At 40.2% G+C, this 22,693-nt stretch overlaps 1 protein-coding gene across 1 annotated transcript in view; it reads left to right on the top strand.

Annotated features, from left to right (window-relative positions):
* slc39a13 (solute carrier family 39 member 13) overlaps positions 1–22,448 on the top strand; it is a 114,984-nt gene extending 92,536 nt beyond the window's left edge. Inside the window, exons 7-10 of the mRNA XM_034191801.1 lie at positions 20,424–20,474; positions 20,636–20,768; positions 20,923–21,022; positions 21,831–22,448. Of these exons, the coding sequence (XP_034047692.1) occupies positions 20,424–20,474; positions 20,636–20,768; positions 20,923–21,022; positions 21,831–21,906 (360 nt within the window). The 3' untranslated portion in view covers positions 21,907–22,448. The remainder of the gene's footprint in view (positions 1–20,423; positions 20,475–20,635; positions 20,769–20,922; positions 21,023–21,830) is intronic.
* The last annotated feature ends 245 nt before the right edge of the window (positions 22,449–22,693 follow it).

Here is a 22,693-nt window from a genome sequence, read left to right as displayed (position 1 = left end):
AAAATTAGGCAGGTGCATAAATTTGGGCACCCTTGTTCTCTCCTAACATGGATGAACTGCTCAAGAAATGTCACCGGAGACAGTACCTTCTTAGAAAGCTGAAATCATTCAATGTAAACAAGGTCATTCTCACTACATTTTATTATGCATTCATTGAAAATGTAATCACATTCTCTTTCACTTGCTGGTTCCACTCCATCACCCTTCAAAACAGAAATCGTCTGCTGCATGTGGCCAAGGTTTGCTCGAAAATCATTGGGCAACCTGTTCGGTCTCTCACCTCTTTATGTGATCAACTGACAGTAAAAACTGCTCGCAAAATATTACATGACTCCACCCGTGTGCTTTCTTCAGAGTTTGAGTGGCTCCCTTCAGGAGGCAGACTTCGTTGTCCAGGCTGTCAGACTCAGAGGAGAAAGACAACCTTTATCCCCAGGGCTGTCCATCTCCTAAACACTGATCTTTAACCCCCTCATGGCTTGGAATCTGATGTTTGAAGCACATTTTAATAGCACTTTATTTAAAAGCACTTTATAATCCAGCAAGTATAACCTTTTTAGCTGTTGAATGTAGTTGCATGGTCTGTGTATATTGTTGATGGTTGTGTATTGTGTGTATGTTATTTATTTATTTATTTTTGAAAGTCTTCCAAGTTACTGTCATGCCTTTTTAAAATTGCCTCTCGGGGATAAATAAAGTGATTTGATTGATTAATTACATTTAGCACTAATTATTGGATCACAAAATTGGTTTGGTAAGGTCATTGACCCTTGACTTCCGAACACAGGTGAATCCAATTATGAGGAAGGGTATTTAAGATGGCCATTTGCAAATGTTTCCCCTCTTTGCATCTCTTCTAATGAGTGGCAACATGGGAGCCTCTAAACAACTCTCAATGACCTGAAAACAAAGATTGTTCAACATTGTGGTTTAGGAGAAGGATACAAAAAGCTATCCCAGTGATTTCACATGTCAGTTTCTACTGTGAGGAACATAGTGAGGAAATGGAACACCGCAGGCACAGTACTAGTTAAGGCCCAAAGTGGCAGGCCAAGAAAAATCTCATAAGCTGAAGCGAAGGATGGTGAGAACAGTCAGTCAACCCACAGACCTGCTCCAAAGATCTACAACGTGATCTTGCTGCAAATAGTGTCTCTGTGCATCATTCAACTATACAGCACACTTTGCACAAAGAGATGCTGTATGATGTAATACAGAGGAAGCCTTTTCTGAGTATACGCCACAAACAGTCACTTGAGGGATGCTAAATTACATTTGAACAAGGAATGATGTGGAATGATGAAACTAAAATTTAGTTATTTGGGCATAACAAGGGGCGGTATACATGGCTGAAAAAAGCACACAGCATTCCAAGAAAAATGCTTTCTGCCTACAGTAAAATTTGGAGGTGGTTCCATCATGCATTGTGGCCGTGGGGCCAGTGCAGGTACTGGGAAACTTGTTAAAGTTGAGGGTCACATGGATTCCAGTCAATATCAGCAGATTCTTGAGAACAATGTTCATGAATCAGTGACAAAGTTGAGTACAAGTAAAACAATCTGGAATGGCCATCTCAGTCCCCAGACCTGAATATTATTGAAAATCTGTGGTGTAATTTTAAGCGGGCTGGCCATGCTCAGAAACCAACAAACCTCAGTTCTTTTGTAAAGAAGAATGGTCCAAAATACCTTCAGCCAGAATCCAGACTTGCATTGGAAGCTATAGGAAGCATTTAGAGGTTGTTATTTCTCCAAAAGGAGGATCTACTAAATATTGATGTATTTTTTCTGTTGGGGTGTGAAAAATTTATGCACCTGCCTAATTTTATTTAAAGAATTATTGCACACTTTCTGTAAATCCTCTAAACTTCATTTCACTTCTCAAATATCACTGTGTTTGTCTGCTATATGATATATTTAACTGAAATTGCTGATCCAAACGACTATGATTTACAAAGGAAAATCATGGAAATCATCAGGGGTGCCCAGACTTTCACATAAAACTGTATGTGTAAATAAGTATCTAGTCTGTAAAGCTTTCAACATTTTTCTTAACAAGCAACAGTGACCTTTGAGGCCACCAGGGCCCTGTATTTAACAATAAGGCTTTACAAGAAACTTGATAGGCCTGCATATCTTTATTTTATGGTCTTTGAGCATGTTAAAAGATACTACCATGGCCAAAATAGGACGTTCACTGGTCCTCACCTATATGTATCAGAAATAAAAGATTCACAGCTGAATATGCAGTATCTTTTATTAAGGATAGACCGATAATCTGCATCGGCCGATAATCCCTTTGGGTGCTCTGTAGGCAGTGATGCCAGTAACACGTTACTTGGTAACATGGCTCCCCACAACAGCCCTAGATTAAAGGTACACTTTTGAAGACATTCCTTCATACTGCTACTACTAATACTACTTATAATAATAATAATAAAAAATCATTTCAACAACTGAAATGCTTAGAAAGAATTTAAATGTTACAAAGAATGTAATAGTTACATTTATAAAAATATAGTTTAGAAACTAAGTGCTGCCATCTGTTAAATATGAAATCAAGAAAGATTTCTTTATGTATTTATTTTATAAAGTAAATTTATAAGTATAAAGTATAAATTTATAAGTATTTATGTTCACTGAATTCAAGAAAGGATGACTGAAAAGTGAGTTTTGGCAAAATGGGTTCTCATTTTCATGTTGAGGTGGCAGGGGGTGTTGTTGGCAGCTGCTGAAAGTAACTAATAAAGTAACTCGTAATTTAACTTACTTTTACTTGCTTTTAAAACTGAGTAATCAGTAAAGTAACAGTAGTGGGAAGAATGTGTGTTTTAGGATATTTTGAAATTATCACTTGTGGATAATTTTACCTCAAATACTGGGTGCACCACCTATGACTGAATGATATTATAACAAGGTTATAATATCACTGATTTTAGGGTCAGTCAATAGGAAATATTAAAATCAGTCTCTAATCTTACAGCAGTAAGTTCTACAGGTTAATCCAAACCCCCTCTGTAAAACCATACAAAATCACAGACAACTTCATGCGTTTAAAACATTTATTTAACTCAGTCAGGAGTTAAATAACAGGACATATCACAGTAAGCAATTTGATGACGACGAAGTTCAATGAGCAATGATTATATGATGTTTATGTAGTTTGGTTTAGTTGCTGGAATTTAAGAATGAATTTCGTAATAATCAGCAGGGAATTTACTTTGGTATTTATTAACGTGAGATATTGTTAATGACGGGGAATACAGTTAAATAAGTCGCTCTGCTTTGTTCTGGTGTTTCAAATCGCTGCACGACTCGGCTGACCTGGATGTTTTTATCTCTGCAGTGCTTGTTGTCTGGGGTTGTCAGAATAAAGGTTTGAGTGTCTTTATTCTCTATTCGCCAAAAATTCGTCTTTCGTTGTCGCCTTTGGAAGCCGAATCAAATCAAAACTCAATACAAAATTAGTTGACTTTGTAAGAAAAATTTTCACAAGAGGAATTTGGAGTTTAAGAAGAAAAAGGTTTTAATTTGAAAAATTGTCAAAGGAAGTTAAATGTGCCCACGTGTTTAACTTTACAAAAGTTGAGTAAAAGTTATCTGTAGAAAAAAAGGAAATTTAAGTAAAAGTAATTTCTTGTTGGTGCGCACAAACAAGAAATAAGTTTAAACAACATGTGGTTGCAGACAAAGGGTCATAAAAATTTTGATGACTGAGGCGGCATCTAGACCCAAGAAAAGATGAAGAGAAGAGTGTAGCGTAAGAGAAGAGCGATTCCCCAGGGGCACATGCTTTTAAAGGGTTAAAAGCTCCACCCCCAAGAATTCTGGGTACTGTAGTTTTTCTCTACGTTCCTTTGTCTAGTTTTATAATAAATCAGTGTCTGCTTTTCCTAAATTCCCGCTTAGAAACTAAGCAAGTACTGTATTGCAAAACTCTAATAAACACAGTTTCCTTAGAACTATCACACAACACAATTATATATGAAAAAGCACATTGGATAAACTTTCTACAATCTATGATCAGAGCAAAAATGCAGGATATATATAAATTCCATGTGTGAGATTAAATGATCATGGTTAGTTATTTTCCTTTGACTTTGTTTTCTGGTTATAACAACAAAGTACAACTTTTTAAATGTGGTTACCACTTTATAATACTGTCCAAGTTAGTTACATGCTCTTCCCCAATTTGTCCACAAGGGGTCACTCTTGCTCCACAGACTTGGGAAGGCTGGTTTTTGGATTTCATCATAAAACATGAAATCCGTTAATCTGCAGCTGATTTTGACCAGAGGAACTTCATTGTAATCGGAACGTTGAGGGTAATCCTTCTGTTGTATGGTTTTATAGGAATTGTGCTGTAAAGACATAGTTGTAGGACTTTTGGGGAGAGATCTGTCTTTCTGTGGTCTGTTTTTTTTTTATGAGAAAGGAGTTGTCAACATCTGGTTTCGGGGCTGATAAGGGAATCACAGTTCCATGAGGAATGCACTTTAAAGAGTCCTAAATCATGTACAGGGTTGATGACTGTTGGCCATCCTGTACTAAGCCAGAAAAGCCTCCTTTTGACAACTTGATATATCCCAGATCTTTGGGATATATTGGGTTTCTCTGAAGACAGATTTTATGACTTCTGGTTAATGCAAACTTAGGGGGTAATCAGTAATTGGATTACTTTTTCAAATAACTGTGGCAACGCTGTCTGTAGGGATAGACCAATAATTGGCTCGGCCGATATTGGCTCGGCCGATCGGTCTGTCCCTATCTTTTATATCATTACGGAAAATTTGCGGACCTGCTCACTGATTGACAGACTTCATTAATTTCCTTGTAGGGTGAGGACTAGGGTCGGGTATCGAGAACCGGTTCTTTTCGAGTATCGTTATGAAATGATTCGATCCACCAATATCAATAGCCTTTTTGCTTAACAATTCCATTATCAGCCCTTCAGAGCAGCCGTTGTTTTTGAGGGTGTTTGTTGGGAAAATTATCATTCTTCTCCGTTGATTACAGACCTTGCAGCGGCTCTATAATCAACTGTTTCTGCAGCGCGACTCCACTTTGAAGCGTGAACCATTGAAGCAATGCTTCGATCCACTAGCTCATTGGTTCTTTGATTTGCTGCTCTTCAGAAATGGCAAGTCTGCTTCTTAACCCCTCTCAAAGCCGTTAAAATATCGTGAGTCACTTTTGTGTGGATTAAAGTCACTAAGTGGGACTCTTGTCTTGTTACAGTCAAAAAACCAGAATCGTCCTCTGTTCTGTTGGCACAGCTCCAAACGCTGCGCGGCTCTCTGCCGAGACAGAGTCCGGTCGGAATTAATAACTTCAAAATGAATTGCCGCTTTAAATAAAATAACACCACTTTACAAACGTTGTAATACAGTTAAGAAACTACAATCGACTAAAATGTTTTTTTTTTCCTCCCAGAATGAGACGTGCTGCATTCTTTATAAATTACATCCTGACGTGCAGCACAGCAGCTGCAAGAGCGCAGCTCAGATGTATGGAAAGATATTCATGCCAATAATGTCTGAAAGGAAATGCTTTTGACAATAACTACAGATTTTATTTCTATTTATGTCCAGAGATCAAGGATCCACCATGTACAGTTTATTATGTCCAAAGTTTAATGATCCAGTGACCAATTTCATATTTATTTACTTTAAGACTCAATAAAATGTTGTTCATTTCAATTTAATCGGCTTATAAGGTGCCAAATCACAACAAAAGCCATCTCACATAGAACAGTTCAACATAAAAAAAATTTACATAAATAAATAAACATTTTAAAATTCAAATAAATAATTAAATAATAAAATAAAACAGATAGAAAAATAATAACTATTCATAATAAAGAGAATAAAACAGGGTTTAAATCTTGACTTAAAAATGTCCACGGACTCCGACTGCCTCACGGTCGCAGGAAGACCGTTTCACAGAGCGGGTGCACAATAAGAAAAAGCTCTTTGACCCGCTGACAAAGAAAACCTGAAAAGCCTACTTTTAGTACACAAAGAATTCACAAGTGGTATCGATAAGGGAATTGATAAGCGGAATTGATAATGGCATCGTTATCAATTTAATTCAGTTTCAATTTATTTTCATTTATATAGCCCCAAATCACAACAGAGTTGCCTCAAAGTGTTTCACACAGGTAAGGTCTAACCTTACCAACCCCCAGAGTAACAGTGGTAAGGAAAAACTCCCTCTGAGGAAGAAACCTCAAGCAGACCAGACTCAAGGGGTGACCCTCTGCCCGGGCCATGCTACGAACATAAATTACAGAAAAATTCACAGAACAGTTCATGGACGAATATACAAGAAATGCTATTGGCGCACAGGACAGGAGGATCGCCAACATGAATACAACTCCCATCTCTGGATGGAGCTGCACCTTAAACAGAGAGAGAAAAAAAAACAAACAGAATCAGGCATCAGAAAGACAAAAAAACACACGGTATAATTTGCCAGCATTAAACAACAAGAAAAACAGAGAAATACTAAGGTGATCGCCGGCCACTAGCCCTAAACTTCACTAAAAGACCCAGAATTTAGATAAAGTTGAGGCCGCGGCCCGCTCCAATTACTAATAAATGAATTAAAAGAGTAAAAAGTGTAAAACAAAACTGTACCAGTATGCTAGCCATATGAAAGGGAAAATAAGTGCGTCTTAAGTCTGGACTTGAAAGTCTCCACAGAATCTGACTGTTTTATTGATGCAGGGAGATCATTCCACAGAACAGGGGCACGATAAGACAAAGCTCTGTGACCTGCAGACTTCTTATTCACCTTAGGGACACAAAGGAGTCCTGCACCCTGAGAACGTAAAGCCCGGGCCGGTACGTAAGGTTTAATTAGGTCAGCTAGGTAGGGAGGTGCCAGTCCATGAATAATTTTATAGGTTAGTAGCAGAACCTTAAAATCTGATCTCACTGGGACAGGAAGCCAGTGAAGAGATGCCAAAATGGGTGTAATGTGGTCGAACTTTCTGCTTTGTGTCAAAAGTCTGGCTGCAGCATTTTGAACCAATTGGAGACCCCTAATGTTAGACTGCGGTAAACCAGAAAATAGAACATTGCAGTAGTCCAATCTAGAAGAGATAAATGCATGGATCAGGGTCTCGACATCAGCCATAGACAGGATGGGACAAAACTTTGCAGGTGGAAGAAAGCAGTCCTAGTAATATTTCTAATGTGGAGGCCAAAGGACAATATTACCCCAAGGTTCCTCACTTTGTCAGTGTGATGTATGACACACGAGCCAAGGCTGAGTATTAATTGGTCAAATTGATGCCGATGTCTCACTGGACCAAGAACCATCATTTCAGTCTTATCAGAGTTTAAAAGTAGGAAGTTTCTAGACATCCAACTTCTCACTGCTGCAAGGCAATCTTCTAAGGATTTTATGTGAACGAGATTACCAGCAGTTATCGGCATGTATAACTGAGTATCATCTGCATAGCAGTGAAAGGTAATCCCAAAACGCCGCAATATGTGCCCAAGAGGTGCTATATAAAGGGAGAAAAGCTGGGGGCCTAAGACAGACCCCTGTGGAACCCCAAATTTCATGTCACTAAGGTTAGAAGTAGTGTTACTGTACAAAACACAGTGAGAACGACTGGTCAAGTATGACGTCAGCCATGCAAGGGCACTCCCAGTAATTCCAAAATGATTTTCCAGCCTAGCAAGTAGAATATGATGATCCATTGTATCAAATGCAGCACTGCGATCTAACAGCAACAGAACCGTAGTGGTGTCCGAATCCATTGTAAGCAGAAGATCATTCACCACTTTAGTGAGAGCCGTCTCTGTGGAATGATATACTCAACAAAAATATAAACGCAACACTTTTGGTTTTGCTCCCATTTTGTATGAGATGAACTCAAAGATCTAAAACTTTTTCCACATACACAATATCACCATTTCCCTCAAATATTGTTCACAAACCAGTCTAAATCTGTGATAGTGAGCACTTCTCCTTTGCTGAGATAATCCATCCCACCTCACAGGTGTGCCATATCAAGATGCTGATTAGACACCATGATTAGTGCACAGGTGTGCCTTAGACTGCCCACAATAAAAGGCCACTCTGAAAGGTGCAGTTTTGTTTTATTGGGTTGGGATACCAGTCAGTATCTGGTGTGACCACCATTTGCCTCATGCAGTGCAACACATCTCCTTCGCATCATCCGTGAACAGAACACCTCTCCAACGTGCCAAACGGCAGCGAATGTGAGCATTTGCCCACTCAAATCGGTTACGACGACGAACTGGAGTCAGGTCGAGACCCCGATGAGGATGACGAGCATGCAGATGAGCTTCCCTGAGACGGTTTCTGACAGTTTGTGCAGAAATTCTTTGGTTATGCAAACCGATTGTTTCAGCAGCTGTCCGAGTGGCTGGTCTCAGACGATCTTGGAGGTGAACATGCTGGATGTGGAGGTCCTGGGCTGGTGTGGTTACACGTGGTCTGCGGTTGTGAGGCTGGTTGAATGTACTGCCAGATTCTCTGAAACGCCTTTGGAGACGGCTTATGGTAGAGAAATGAACATTCAATACACGAGCAACAGCTCTGGTTGACATTCCTGCTGTCAGCATGCCAATTGCACACTCCCTCAAATCTTGCGACATCTGTGGCATTGTGCTGTGTGATAAAACTGCATCTTTCAGAGTGGCCTTTTATTGTGGGCAGTCTAAGGCACACTTGTGCACTAATCATGGTGTCTAATCAGCATCTTGATATGGCACACCTGTGAGGTGGGATGGATTATCTCAGCAAAGGAGAAGTGCTCACTATCACAGATTTAGACTGGTTTGTGAACAATATTTGAGGGAAATGGTGATATTGTATATGTGGAAAAAGTTTTAGATCTTTGAGTTCATCGCATACAAAATGGGAGCAAAACCAAAAGTGTTGCGTTTATATTTTTGTTGAGTATATTTTCTAAAAGCAGACTGCAGTGGCTCAAAGAAATTGTTCTCAGTAAGATAGTCTACGAGCTGCCGTGACACCACTTTTTCCAGAATTTTAGAGAAAAATATAGATTTGATATTGGCTGATAGTTTGTCAATACACTAGGGTCAAGATTAGGTTTCTTAAGTAATGGTTTAATCACTGCAGATTTGAAACATTTAGGAACAGATCCAGAAGTTAAAGAAAGATTAATAATTTCCTGCACAGTCGGCCCAAGAGTGGGCCACTGGTCCTTAAACAGTTTTGTTGGTATAGGATCAAATAAACAGGTTGTGCTTTTTGTTGACATTACGAGTTTTGTCAGCATGCCTAATGAGATACTGTCAAATTCTATAAATCTAGGTAATACCTCAGTAGTGGCGCCCACATCAATAGCAGGGTGTAGTGGCTGGATTAAGGCATGCCGGGATAGGTTTAACCTGATAACTCTTCTATTTTCTTCTCAAAGTAATCCAGGAAATCTTGTGCTGTAAAAGGAGAGCGAACTACAGGTGGTTGTCCATGCAAAAGTGTTGCCACCGTGTCGAACAAGAACTTTGAGTTATGCTTATTTTTGTTGATCAAATCAGAGTAGTAAGTCCGCTTTGTAGCCAATAATGCGTTTATAGTCTAAGATAGCATCACGCCACACAAGGTGAAATACTTCTAATTTTGAACGGCGCCATTTCCATTCTAGACCTCTTGCTTTATGCTTGAGGTCACGCAGATAATCATTGAACCAAGGTGACTGTGATTTGGGAGAGCGCAGTTTTAACACAGGTGGTGCAGTCATGTCGAGTGTAGTTTTGAGCACTGAGTTTAAACTATCCACAAGTCTGTCTACTGACTGGGTATTTGTCAAATGTGAAGCTAAGACATCAGGCAGTCTAGCTTCAAGTTCAGTCTTAGTTGAGGAGTTGATGCATCGCCGTAATGATATATAAGGTTGTTGTTCCACTAAACACGGCAGCGAAACTGTAAACTTAATAAGTGAGTGATCAGACACCACTGATGTAAGAGGCATGATGTCAGTATTCATGACAGCAATACCACGTGTGAGAACCAGATCCTGGGTATTTCCACTAATGTGCGTCGAATCCTGAATGCATTGCAGAAATCCTAATGCATCCACAATTTCCATACATGATTTGCAGAGGGGATCAGAAGGCTTATTTATATGAATGTTAAAGTCACCAATGATCAGAATGTTATCTACACTAGTTGACAAGTTAGAGATGAACGCACCAAATTCATCTAAGAATTCAGAATATGGGCCAGGAGGCCTATATACAGTGATAAAGTAATATGACTGATTTTTATTCTTCTGACCTTGGCAATGTGTAATATCCTGAGCAGAGCGGAGAATCAGGTGCTCAAACGAGTGATATTTGTAACCCCCAACAGCTAATAAGCTAAACCTAGATTTAGAAATAAGAGCAACACCCCCGCCTTGCTTCACATCACGAGGGACGTGACTAAATGTATATGCTGGTGGGCAGGCCTCATTTAAGGGGAAGACAGCTGTAGGTTTAAGCCAGGTTTCACATAGCCCAATCATATCTAAGTGATGATGAATAATTAGATCATTGATCAACAATGATTTTGAGGACAGTGATCTTATGTTAATGAGACCCAGTCTAAGGACCTCAGTGGGGTTGACAGTTGAACTGTTTGGGTTTTGGGGTAGTTCCAGAGTAGCATACATACGATGCCTAGAAGTAGGTTTAGGTTTAAGATATTCCACGCGCGTTGTAGGTAGCAGACACGAAAGCTTTGCTATTGCTGGAACAACCACTGGGTCATCCTCAATTTCAACATCATCCAATATAGTAATGGGTATTAAGTTTGGAAAGCATATCCCTCTATGATTTTTATGGACACAACTACGGACGCAGGCCCCAGTCTCAACTTGTTGAAATTCCCTCCCTGCAAATAAACTGCACTATCACCATAGTGGATTTTCTGCACCAGATTTACCGCTAAGCTAAAGGATTCCACACCCACATTTGTCATAAGCCTTGCAGGGTCTCTAATCACCTGCTCCATGGCCTGCTGTAGATTCCTAATGTTACCCTCCCTGTAGAGCTCTATCTGTGTTCGCAGACAAGATGGTGGCGCCTTCCCCAGTAGGGTGGCGGCCGTCCGGCATCAGCAAGCCACGGCGGCCCCAGAACGAAGGCCAGTTATCAATAAACCTAAAGCCTTGCTGTCTATAAAACTGCGCCAGCCACCTATTTAACAATGTCAGCCTGCTAAAAGCCTCATCAGTACCCTGGGTGGGGAGGGGACCAGAGACTATTAAACGATGCCGACACATCTTTCTGGCAAGGTCCACTTTTGTGACCTCTGAGTGCTTCATCCTGATATCATTGGTGCCAACGTGAATAACTATGTGACTATATCTCATGTCATGTTCTTTCGTCTGTCTTCCCTTCTGCAGCGTCAGCACCCTAAGATGAGATGCAGTGTTGGGAGCTCTGGCCCCAGGAATAATTTAATGTCAGCCGGTGTCTGTAACCTGACTTTGCGGGTGATAGAATTCCCTATCACTAAAGTCCGGTGTTTCGGCCTGGAGACAGGAGTGGAAGTCACTTGTGGGCTCAGAGAATTCACATCTGGCAAATACAAGGGGGAGAACTGATTCACAGTTCGCACTGGCGAGTGTGATTGGGGTGCCACAACCGGGCACCAAGCCCTACTGGGCTTCCTCCGCCTAGCCATAGTCCGAAAGCTGTCCTCCACAGCCGGCGTTTCTAAGCTGATGCTAATGGGCTCACTAGCCAGCCCAACACTAACCTCATCTGGAGTGCCCGTAACATCTAACTCCACTGCGCTAATAAGCTGCTCTAACTTATGGACACAGCTCTCTAAGAGAGCAACCCTATCTTCCAACATCACGCAGGATTTACGGAGGGTGTAAAGTAGAATTAGTAGTGTACTTTGTGCACTAAGAAATTCAAGAATGTAGCCAAGCAAACACGAGCTAACCAATAATGGATAAGCTAACCACTCCTAAGGCTCACACAGACACAAATAAATGAATTAAAATTCACAGCAGTTACACTGAAAAACTAACAGAAGTATTAAACAGGTAAAAAAGCAGCAGCTATAAAATACACTAAACAGTTAATTAACTAACATGGGTGTAAAAAAATGAAATGAAAAAATGATGATGGGGGTCCGACATAGCTAACGCAAGCTAACCACTAGCGAAAATGCTGGCTGCTCCTAAAATTTTACACAGGAGTAAAATAATTACTTAAAATTCACAGCAGTTCAACTGAAAAATGAACAGAAGTATTAGACGGGTCGAAAAGAAACAGCTATAAAAGTAACAACGGAGAGGGGAGGGGTCGACCTAGCTAGCAAAAGCTAACCACTAGCGAATGCTAACTGCTAGCGATTCACAACAGGACTGTTGTTAAATAACGTTCAGAGTAGATACAATTAATAACCAGAAGAGTGCTAAACAGAAATAAAAGAAGCGTATACAGCCGTGTGAAGTTCAGAGTGGCGTCACAGCAACAAACAGTCCGTCAGAAGCAAGATAAAATCTTGTCGATACCCATCCCTAGTGAGGACGAGACCTGAGTGTGTGATTTCTTTCACAGTATACTGTTGTTTGAAAGTGCTGTAGTTCCACAGATTACCAATTTTATGGAAACAATAGTGCACATTGTCTAGTCTGAATTTTGCTTAGCTAAAACGTATGCATCGTGGCAGGTAGACTGTGAGAATATTCTCTTTGATCTCTAATTTATTGAATTAATTATTTTTTCTTTCATGGTATTGAGCATTATGTAATTTCACTGGTGCTGGTATGAAATACTGAATTTTTTTTTATAATGTGGAATATTTTTGATATTTTCTTTTTTGTGTATGTATATGTATGAGCTTACCCCCCTAGACTAGGGGGGGGAAGTGTGTTGATTTAAAAGATTCAACATTATCTGATGAAGGTCTTACCTTTATGCTGATGTGTTTTATGTTTGGACCCCTAGATTTCCAAAAACTTGAGGTGAATGTGAAATAGCTCACCCATTGTGCACATGAAAGAGTGAAGAACTCAAGTAACATGTACTGTTGGGCTAAAGGCAGTGTAATTGGTCACATCAGGTCTGGAAGCATGCGCTAGACCCCACGCATTGTCACACACCACTGAACATTTAATTCATTTTAAATGTAGTGTAAGTTTGCTAAAGGTAGCGTGTCCTTTCAATGGGTTTCATTTAGTACATTTTAAAATATACTGCTGCAGATTACTTTAATGAAATTATTCAAATCAGCCAGTTCATCAGTAATCAAAATAATTTTTATCTGCACTGGATAATACATGGCAGTTTTGAAGTTCACATGTGTTTGCAAGGTAAGGTAAGGTAATTAAGAGCTGCAGAATGGACACAAAGAACTTATTTTCCCAGCATTCACTCTTGTGTTGCATTCGCATGGTGCTGGCAGACGTTAAACCAGATGGTTCATTCTTTTCAGTGAGAGAACAGAAAGTTCTGACAGCAATGACTGAAAGATTTGAAATGCTATGATGATTTTTGCCTTTAACAAGGGTGAAAGATAGCTTGTGTGAAATTAATTATTTTAATGCAGAGACATGCAATTTACATCAGATAAATAGGACTAGATTGTGTGGCATTGCAGAGAGAAATTAAGCTGCAATATCACAAAAAGTTAAATTTAAAGCAACAATTGGAACAAGAAGGTTTTTTGTAACATTGCCAAAACACTCATTCAGTTGATGTAATTATTATTGAATTAAAACTGCAAGATTAAAGCGTCTCACATCATTTGCCATCTGCCTGTGCAGACTACAGAGATTAACGACTTTTATGATGGTTTTTCTACCACCAGCATGTGAGCGCATTAAAAGTGATCACTAGGTGGTTGTCCATGTCAAGATATTGAATAACCTTTGCATTTTGTAATACATTCATTTTGTGTTGAAGTAAAGGCTTTTGCAAAAACATGCACTTTGGATTCTAAAAGCAAGTGTAGCTGTTGGAGGGAGGTGTCCAGCTGGAGAGACATAAGGCTAACAGCATGAAGAGGAAGTCAACTAGATCATGTACAAAATAACTCATCTTTTCTGTTTACCCCATACATACCCGTACATACATACATACATGTATACATGTATCACAGCGTCACTGCGTTGCAGTTAAATTCTCAGTATAAATTGTTTCGGTACAGTGCTGAAATTGAGGTATACGAGGTCTATTAGAAAAGTATCCGACCTTATTATTTTTTTCAAAAACCATATGGATTTGAATCACGTGTGATTGCGTCAGACAAGCTTGAACCCTCGTGCGCATGCGTGAGTTTTTCCACGCCTGTCGGTTGCGTCATTCGCCTGTGAGCAGGCTTTGAGTGAGGAGTGGTCCACCCCCTCGGCGGATTTTCATTGTCATGAAATGGCGGAATGATTTGGGCTTTTTTCCATCAGAATTTTTTCAGAAACTGTTAGAGACTGGCAGCTGGAAACCATTAGAAAAATTTATCTGGCTTTCGGTGAAAATGTTACAGGCTTGGTAGAGAATAAGGAGTGTTACTGTTGCTTTAAGGACGGCCCCCAGCGGCTGTGGGGCGCGCCGCGCTCCGAAGCCGCCATCGACAGGCTGAACGACCATTATATTTCTAAACGGATGGCTGTCTGGATCCGTGACCATCGTGTGCCATTTCTCTGGTTATCACAAGAGCTGGACATCAACCATTTTCCGTCAGATTTCACTTTTAACAAGAGATTTTGTCATGGAAAGCCGAGCGGAGGCTTCGCGCGTCACGATGGATTCGCTACTGGAGCGAGACAAAACCACCTCCGTTTTGGTCTCATAGGATGGCTTTGAGATGGCGTTGAGACAGCTGTCGGTGGTTTTTCCATCGAGTGATTATCCGAGAAATTGTGGATGTGCCTGGACATGCCAGAACATGTCCCGTGAGGCTTCATCATGGCGTTGCTTTGCGCCATGCGGCACCGCTGTGACGCGCGGAAATCCTCCGCACGTCTGTCTTAATGTGCCGAAAAAGTGCTGATGTCCACGTCTTTTCACAATTCCTGTGCTAGTCAGACGACGTCCCGGATAAAACACAGCGTCCAGTTTGGAAATGAAGGACACATTCCACTGTTACAGGAGTTTTTGTCATGGAAAGAGGAGCGGAGGCTTCAATTTCAATTTGTTTTTAAGCGCCTTGGGGCAACTGTTTGTTGTGATTTGGCGCTATATAAAAAAATTGATTGATTGAATTGATTGATTGATTTATATAGCACCAACTCACAATAGAGTTGCCTCAAGGTGCTTTACACAAGTAAGGTCTAAACTTACTAACCCCCAGAGCAGCAGAGGTAAGGAAAAACTCCCTCTGAGGAAGAAACCTCAAGCAGACCAGATTTTGCCATCCAACCTATTAAACATATAGGGACAACACTGACATACGCAAAGACCTAACACATGCATAAAAGTGCTCAGAGCCACATTTGACCACAGCTTGGCAACCTAGCAGCTGGACCGAAGCTGTTTCTGTAGCTTTTTGTTCTACACGCCGAGACTGTAAACCTCCGACCAGAGGGGAGAAGCTGGAATTCCCCATGTACAGGCTGTGAATGGTCATTTGTAATCGATTTAGTGATCCTCTGTAGCTGCCTGGTATACAATCAGTTCAATCAGTTTTATTTATATAGCGCCAAATCACAACAAACAGTTGCCCCAAGGCGCCTTATATTGTAAGGCAAGGCCATACAATAATTACGTAAAAACCCCAACGGTCAAAATGACCCCCTGTGAGCAAGCACTTGGCGACAGTGGGAAGGAAAAACTCAGTTTTAACAGGAAGAAACCTCCAGCAGAACCAGGCTCAGGGAGGGGCAGTCTTCTGCTGGGACTGGTTGGGGCTGAGGGAGAGAACCAGGAAAAAGACATGCTGTGGAGGGGAGCAGAGATCAATCACTAATGATTAAATGCAGAGTGGTGCATACAGAGCAAAAAGAGAAAGAAACACTCAGTGCATCATGGGAACCCCCCAGCAGTCTAAGTCTATAGCAGCATAACTAAGGGGTGGTTCAGGGTCACCTGATCCAGCCCTAACTATAAGCTTTAGCAAAAAGGAAAGTTTTAAGCCTAATCGTAAAAGTAGAGAGGGTGTCTGTCTCCCTGATCTGAATTGGGAGCTGGTTCCACAGGAGAGGAGCCTGAAAGCTGAAGGCTCTGCCTCCCATTCTACTCTTACAAACCCTAGGAACTACAAGTAAGCCTGCAGTCTGAGAGCGAAGCGCTCTATTGGGGTGATATGGTACTATGAGGTCCCTAAGATAAGATGGGACCTGATTATTCAAAACCTTATAAGTAAGAAGAAGAATTTTAAATTCTATTCTAGAATTAACAGGAAGCCAATGAAGAGAGGCCAATATGGGTGAAATATGCTCTCTTCTTCTAGTCCCCGTCAGTACTCTAGCTGCAGCATTTTGAATTAACTGAAGGCTTTTCAGGGAACTTTTAGGACAACCTGATAATAATGAATTACAATAGTCCAGCCTAGAGGAAATAAATGCATGAATTAGTTTTTCAGCATCACTCTGAGACAAGACCTTTCTAATTTTAGAGATATTGCGCAAATGCAAAAAAGCAGTCCTACATATACTCAACAAAAATATAAACGCAACACTTTTGGTTTTGCTCCCATTTTGTATGAGATGAACTCAAAGATCTAAAACTTTTTCCACATACACAATATCACCATTTCCCTCAAATATTGTTCAAAAACCAGTCTAAATCTGTGATAGTGAGCACTTCTCCTTTGCTGAGATAATCCATCCCACCTCACAGGTGTGCCATATCAAGATGCTGATTAGACACCGTGATTAGTGCACAGGTGTGCCTTAGACTGCCCACAATAAAAGGCCACTCTGAAAGGTGCAGTTTTGTTTTATTGGGGGGGGGGATACCAGTCAGTATCTGGTGTGACCACCATTTGCCTCATGCAGTGCAACACATCTCCTTCGCATAGAGTTGATCAGGTTGTCAATTGTGGCCTGTGGAATGTTGGTCCACTCCTCTTCAATGGCTGTGCGAAGTTGCTGGATATTGGCAGGAACTGGTACACGCTGTCGTATACACCCGTCCAGAGCATCCCAAACATGCTCAATGGTTGACATGTCCGGAGAGTATGCCGGCCATGCAGGAACTGGGACATTTTCAGCTTCCAAGAATTGTGTACAGATCCTTACAACATGGGGCCGTGCATTATCCTGCTGCAACATGAGGTGATGTTCTTGGATGTATGGCACAACAATGGGCCTCAGGATCTCGTCACGGTATCTCTGTGCATTCAAAATGCCATCAATAAAATGCACCTGTGTTCTTCGTCCATAACAGATGCCGGCCCATACCATAACCCCACCGGGGCACTCGATCCACAACATTGACATCAGAAAACCGCTCACCCACATGACACCACACACGCTGTCTGCCATCTGCCCTGAACAGTGTGAACCGGGATTCATCCGTGAAGAGAACACCTCTCCAACGTGCCAAACGCCAGCGAATGTGAGCATTTGCCCACTCAGGTCGGTTACGACGACGAACTGGAGTCAGGTCGAGACCCCGATGAGGACGACGAGCATGCAGATGAGCTTCCCTGAGATGGTTTCTGACAGTTTGTGCAGAAATTCTTTGGTTATGCAAACCGACTATTTCAGCAGCTGTCCGAGTGGCTGGTCTCAGACGATCTTGGAGGTGAACATGCTGGATGTGGAGGTCCTGGGCTGGTGTGGTTACACGTGGTCTGCGGTTGTGAGGCTGGTTGTACTGCCAAATTCTCTGAAACGCCTTTAGAGACGGCTTATGGTAGAGAAATAAACATTCAATACACGAGCAACAGCTCTGGTTGACATTCCTGCTGTCAGCATGCCAATTGCACGCTCCCTCAAATCTTGCGACATCTGTGGCATTGTGCTGTGTGATAAAACTGCACCTTTCAGAGTGGCCTTTTATTGTGGGCAGTCTAAGGCACACCTGTGCACTAATCATGGTGTCTAATCAGCATCTTGATATGGCACACCTGTGAGGTGTGATGGATTATCTCAGCAAAGGAGAAGTGCTCACTATCACAGATTTAGACTGGTTTGTGAACAATATTTGAGGGAAATGGTGATATTGTGTATGTGGAAAAAGTTTTAGATCTTTGAGTTCATCTCATACAAAATGGGAGCAAAACCAAAAGTGTTGCGTTTATATTTTTGTTGAGTGTATTTGCTTAATATGCACATTGAATGACATATCCTGATCAAAAATGACTCCAAGATTTCTCACAGTACTACTAGAGGTCAGGGTAATGCCATCCAGAGTAAGGATCTGGTTAGACACCATGTTTCTAAGATTTGTGGGGCCAAGTACAATAACTTCAGTTTCATCTGAATTTAAAAGCAGGAAATTAGAGGTCATCCATTAAGTCTGTTAAATAAAAGACATTTGCAGAAGATGTTACAATTTGCCAAAGAACACATCAGCTGGCCTAAAGAGAAATGGAAGAATATTTTGTGGACTGATAAGAGTAAAATTGTTGTTTTTGGGTCCAGTGGCCGCAGACAGTTTGTGAGACGACCCCCAAACTCTGAATTCAAGCCACAGTTCACAGTGAAGACAGTGAAGCATGGTGGTGCAAGCATCATGATATGGGCATGTTTCTCCTACTATGGTGTTGGGCCTATATATCGCATACCAGGTATCATGGATCAGTTTGGATATGCCAAAATACGTGAAGAGGTCATGTTGCCTTATGCTGAAGAGGACATGCCCTTGAAATGGGTGTTTCAACAAGACAATGACTCCAAGCACACTAGTAAACGAGCAAAATCTTGGTTCCAAACCAACAAAATTAATGCCTCGCAGATGTGAAGAAATGAAAAACTGTGGTTATACAACTAAATACTAGTTTAGTGATTCACAGGATTGCTAAAAAAGCAGTTTGAACATAATAGTTTTGAGTTTGTAGCGTCAACAGCAAATGCTACTATTATTGTGAACACCCCCTTTTCTACTTTTTTTTACTAATAGCCCAATTTCATAGCCTTAAGAGTGTGCATATCATGAATGCTTGGTCTTGTTGGATTTGTGAGAATCTACTGAATCTACTGGTACCTTGTTTCCCATGTAACAATAAGAAATATACTCAAAACCTGGATTAATCTTTTTAGTCACATAGCACTACTATTATTCTGAACACTACTATACATGTTTCATAACTTTATTTGTTCTGTTGAAATTTCTACTCTCATAAGAAAACTCATCTGTACTTTAGAATAAAACTAGAGCACCGGCCTTGTAGAGCACAAACCTCCGCCAACACTAGTTTCGAATTCCACACAAATTTTACCTTGGGGAAAAAAAATTCAATGTCAAAGTCCTGTTACAAGTGACTTTTCATAAGCTAAATTATTTGTGACCAAATGTCAGGAGTATGTATTTATTTCATGCACTTGAATCTAAGTTTTTTGTTGTTGTTGTTGTTGTTTTTATTGTGGTGTTGTCTGGTTTTTATTTCAACTTTTTCGGTTTCAGTTTTTTCGGTTTCTTTTTCAGACAGTCTTCATAGAACATTGGTTATCTTTGCTTTGCACAGTTTGTCATTATTTTTGGCACTTGGTTTCTGACCGATAACTGGAAGACAGGCATAAAATTGGAACTTCCATCCAATTTTGGTGGTGTAGGTAAATCCATAAGAAACGCTGTTTTCCTGGCTTTGACCTTTGACCTTGAAAATTTAATCATTTCTTGCCTTCATATGAATCTTCAGTAAAAAACAAAAAAAAATCAGAACGACATATTAAAAATTGTGGGCTCCAGGCTGTTCACAAACAGACAGACAAACAAGCAGACGACAAACAAATGGGCGAAAACGTAACCACCTCCAACTTCTTTGGCCAACAAGCTCCCAGCAAAAGCTTTGTTGAGAATTTTCCTATACATTTGGTGTGTAATTGTAACAAAACCTTGAAGCATAGAATCAGAATAACATTCAAGACTACCTAATTGATTTTTTTTTTTTCTATCAAATCTTGAATACGATGTGATAGCCAACCCAAACAATAATACTATTAACTATATGCATTTTCCATCAGTCATCACTCTGATGGCACAGAAAAGTAAAAAAATTAATGAGTTAATTTCCTTGTTTATGAAAATTATTATGTTTGTAAGCATGTGCAGAACAGTGTTAGCTGTCTTTGGAGGAATATATCAAATCTGGATCCCCCCCCTCAAAAAATTAAGCTAGAAGTAACAGATGAATGTTGCTTGACACAGTGACCCCATGTTTAATATATAAATAAATAAAAAGAGTGAAGAACATAAGTTTTCAGACAGAGAGGACAAAACTCATTGTTGATGCTCCATAGATGTACATTATCATTTTTCTAATAAAGAGCGTGTTTCCTGTGCAGTAGTAATGAGAGTTTTCTTACAGGTTGGGTTCCTTACCACTTTTGCCATCCTGCTTCATGAAATTCCCCATGAGGTGAGATCAGAGACGTTTGTGTGGACCTATACACAATTATCTTCATGTTTGGTTTATTAACGTCATTTGCAGAGTTCCATGTTTACGTGACTCGAGCTAAGATGGCATGTTTGAGTGACTGCAGTGTTGAGCCAAATTATGAGAAATATTGTCATCTACAGGTTGGAGATTTTGCCATTTTGCTGCGGGCTGGATTTGACCGTTGGAGTGCTGCTTGCATGCAGTTATCCACAGCACTGGTTGGGGTCTTGGGAGCTTGCGTTGCTCTCATTTCTCAGTCACCAAAAGGCACAGGTATGTTAGGACCATAGTTCAGAGGGATGTATACGTACTGTACATACCAATGGCAGTTACATTGTTTATTCAAGACCAAGTGATTAAAATGTTGAGGGTTTTTTCTCTCTCTCTCTCTCTCTCTCTCTCTCTCTCTCTCTTTTTTTTTTTTAAGAAAATGCTACTACGTGGATATTACCTTTTACGTCGGGAGGCTTTCTCTACATAGCCTTGGTAAATGTGGTGCCTGACCTGTTAGAAGAGTCAAGTTTAAGGTGTGTTAACGTTTTGCTTGCTTGCTTTTGTAGTAGTATGTGAAATTTATTTGTGTATGACACTAAAAGCAGATCTGGACAATCTAATTTATCCAGTTGTAGGTACAGTTTAGTTAATCAGCAAAAGTAACTTTTTTGATTAGCTTTGCTAGTTTGACAATCATTAGTGGACAATTTAGCTTCCTCTAAATTTAGCTCCACTACCTTTCCAGCTAAAATTATTTTTGAATAAATTTTAATGGTTAAAACACTGGAAAGCTCTAAAATCAAATTTGTTCCTGTTGTAACTTAGTCACTAATTCAGTAAGCAGAACTCACATCACACAAGGACATTGAGGAGCAAATGAGCAGAGTAATTACATTATTGAAATGATTTTCCATGTGCATTTTTATTTCTTAGTATTTATTACTCATTTAATACTTTCTGTATTGTGAATAAACTGTATGTTGAATGGAAACTGTTTAATTTGTTTATTCAGTTTATTCAGTCATCTAAGGACCTCCATGTTTACATGAGAATATATTGAATTTTCAGCTCTTTAGATCTGTTTGACAGATCTAACAAACCCAAGCCAAAACTAAGTTCATACAATAAAAGTTAGCAGTTAGTGGTTATTGGTAGCTTCAGCTCAGTGTTTTTGTGGTTTATTGGTATTACAATTAACCTTTCAGTTGGTCATTATCAAAGCTAACTTTTTGGTTAGGTGTGCCCATCACTACTTTTTTCTGATGTTGAATAGTAAATGACTTCTGTGTTGTTGATGCGTTTGTTGAATTCCCCTGAATATGATTCCTTTGTTTTCCTCAGGCACTCCCTACTGCAGGTCCTGCTCATTTTTTGTGGGGTGGCTGTTATGGCTGTCTTGTCCACCATTGTTGACTGAACACAGAGGAAGACACCCTCCCACCATATAAAACTAACAAGTACGAGAGAAATGTGGTTCTCTATCGACCTGTTGTAGCTAGTGTTCCTCCTTTGCTGAAACATAGGCCCTGTCCACACATACATGGGTAGTTTGGTAAACATAGCTTTTTTGAAGCGTTTTGGCCTTTTGCTCACGCTGTGTTTTAAGTCACTAAGAGCAGCTTTTGCAGAACTCCTAATGTAAAAGTTTTCAGTGTGGGCAAGAAAACTGAGTTTTTGTGCATTTTTCCCTCCTAGGCGTCTGATTGGCCAACATGGCTGTATGGTTGGGTTACATTGCTTCCTGTTGCTTTGACATGCTCTTGACAATGCTTGACAGTGAATTTTGCATTTTCATGTCGACAGAGACTTTTTTTAAACTGTGCTTGGGTGGAAGGGGTCTTTTTTTTTTTAACCAAAGGTGAAAAATATCTGTTTTCAGAACTACCCATGTATCTGCTGACTTAGCCGTGGTCTCCATTTCAAGAGTGTGGATGTCTTTTACACATCAGCATTTTATATTAAAATACATATATGACAGAATAAAAATGGCACTTTATGGATGAACTGACAACTGAATGGACAATCTGCGGATATAAAATTTATTTGGACACTCGAATGTGCATATATAAATGGCAGAGGAACTGTTTCCATGGATATTTGTTACCAGTGTTGTTAATCAGACAGTCATGTTGTATTACACACAACATTTAATATTTTGTAAATACGCAACAGATATTATTGGATTGCTGCAGGACCTTCAACTT

This window comes from Thalassophryne amazonica, chromosome 2 (genome assembly GCF_902500255.1).
Source record: "Thalassophryne amazonica chromosome 2, fThaAma1.1, whole genome shotgun sequence".
Taxonomy (NCBI): Eukaryota; Metazoa; Chordata; class Actinopteri; order Batrachoidiformes; family Batrachoididae; genus Thalassophryne; species Thalassophryne amazonica.
Note: the sequence above shows the minus strand (reverse complement) of the source record. Positions and strands in the feature narration are given on the sequence as shown.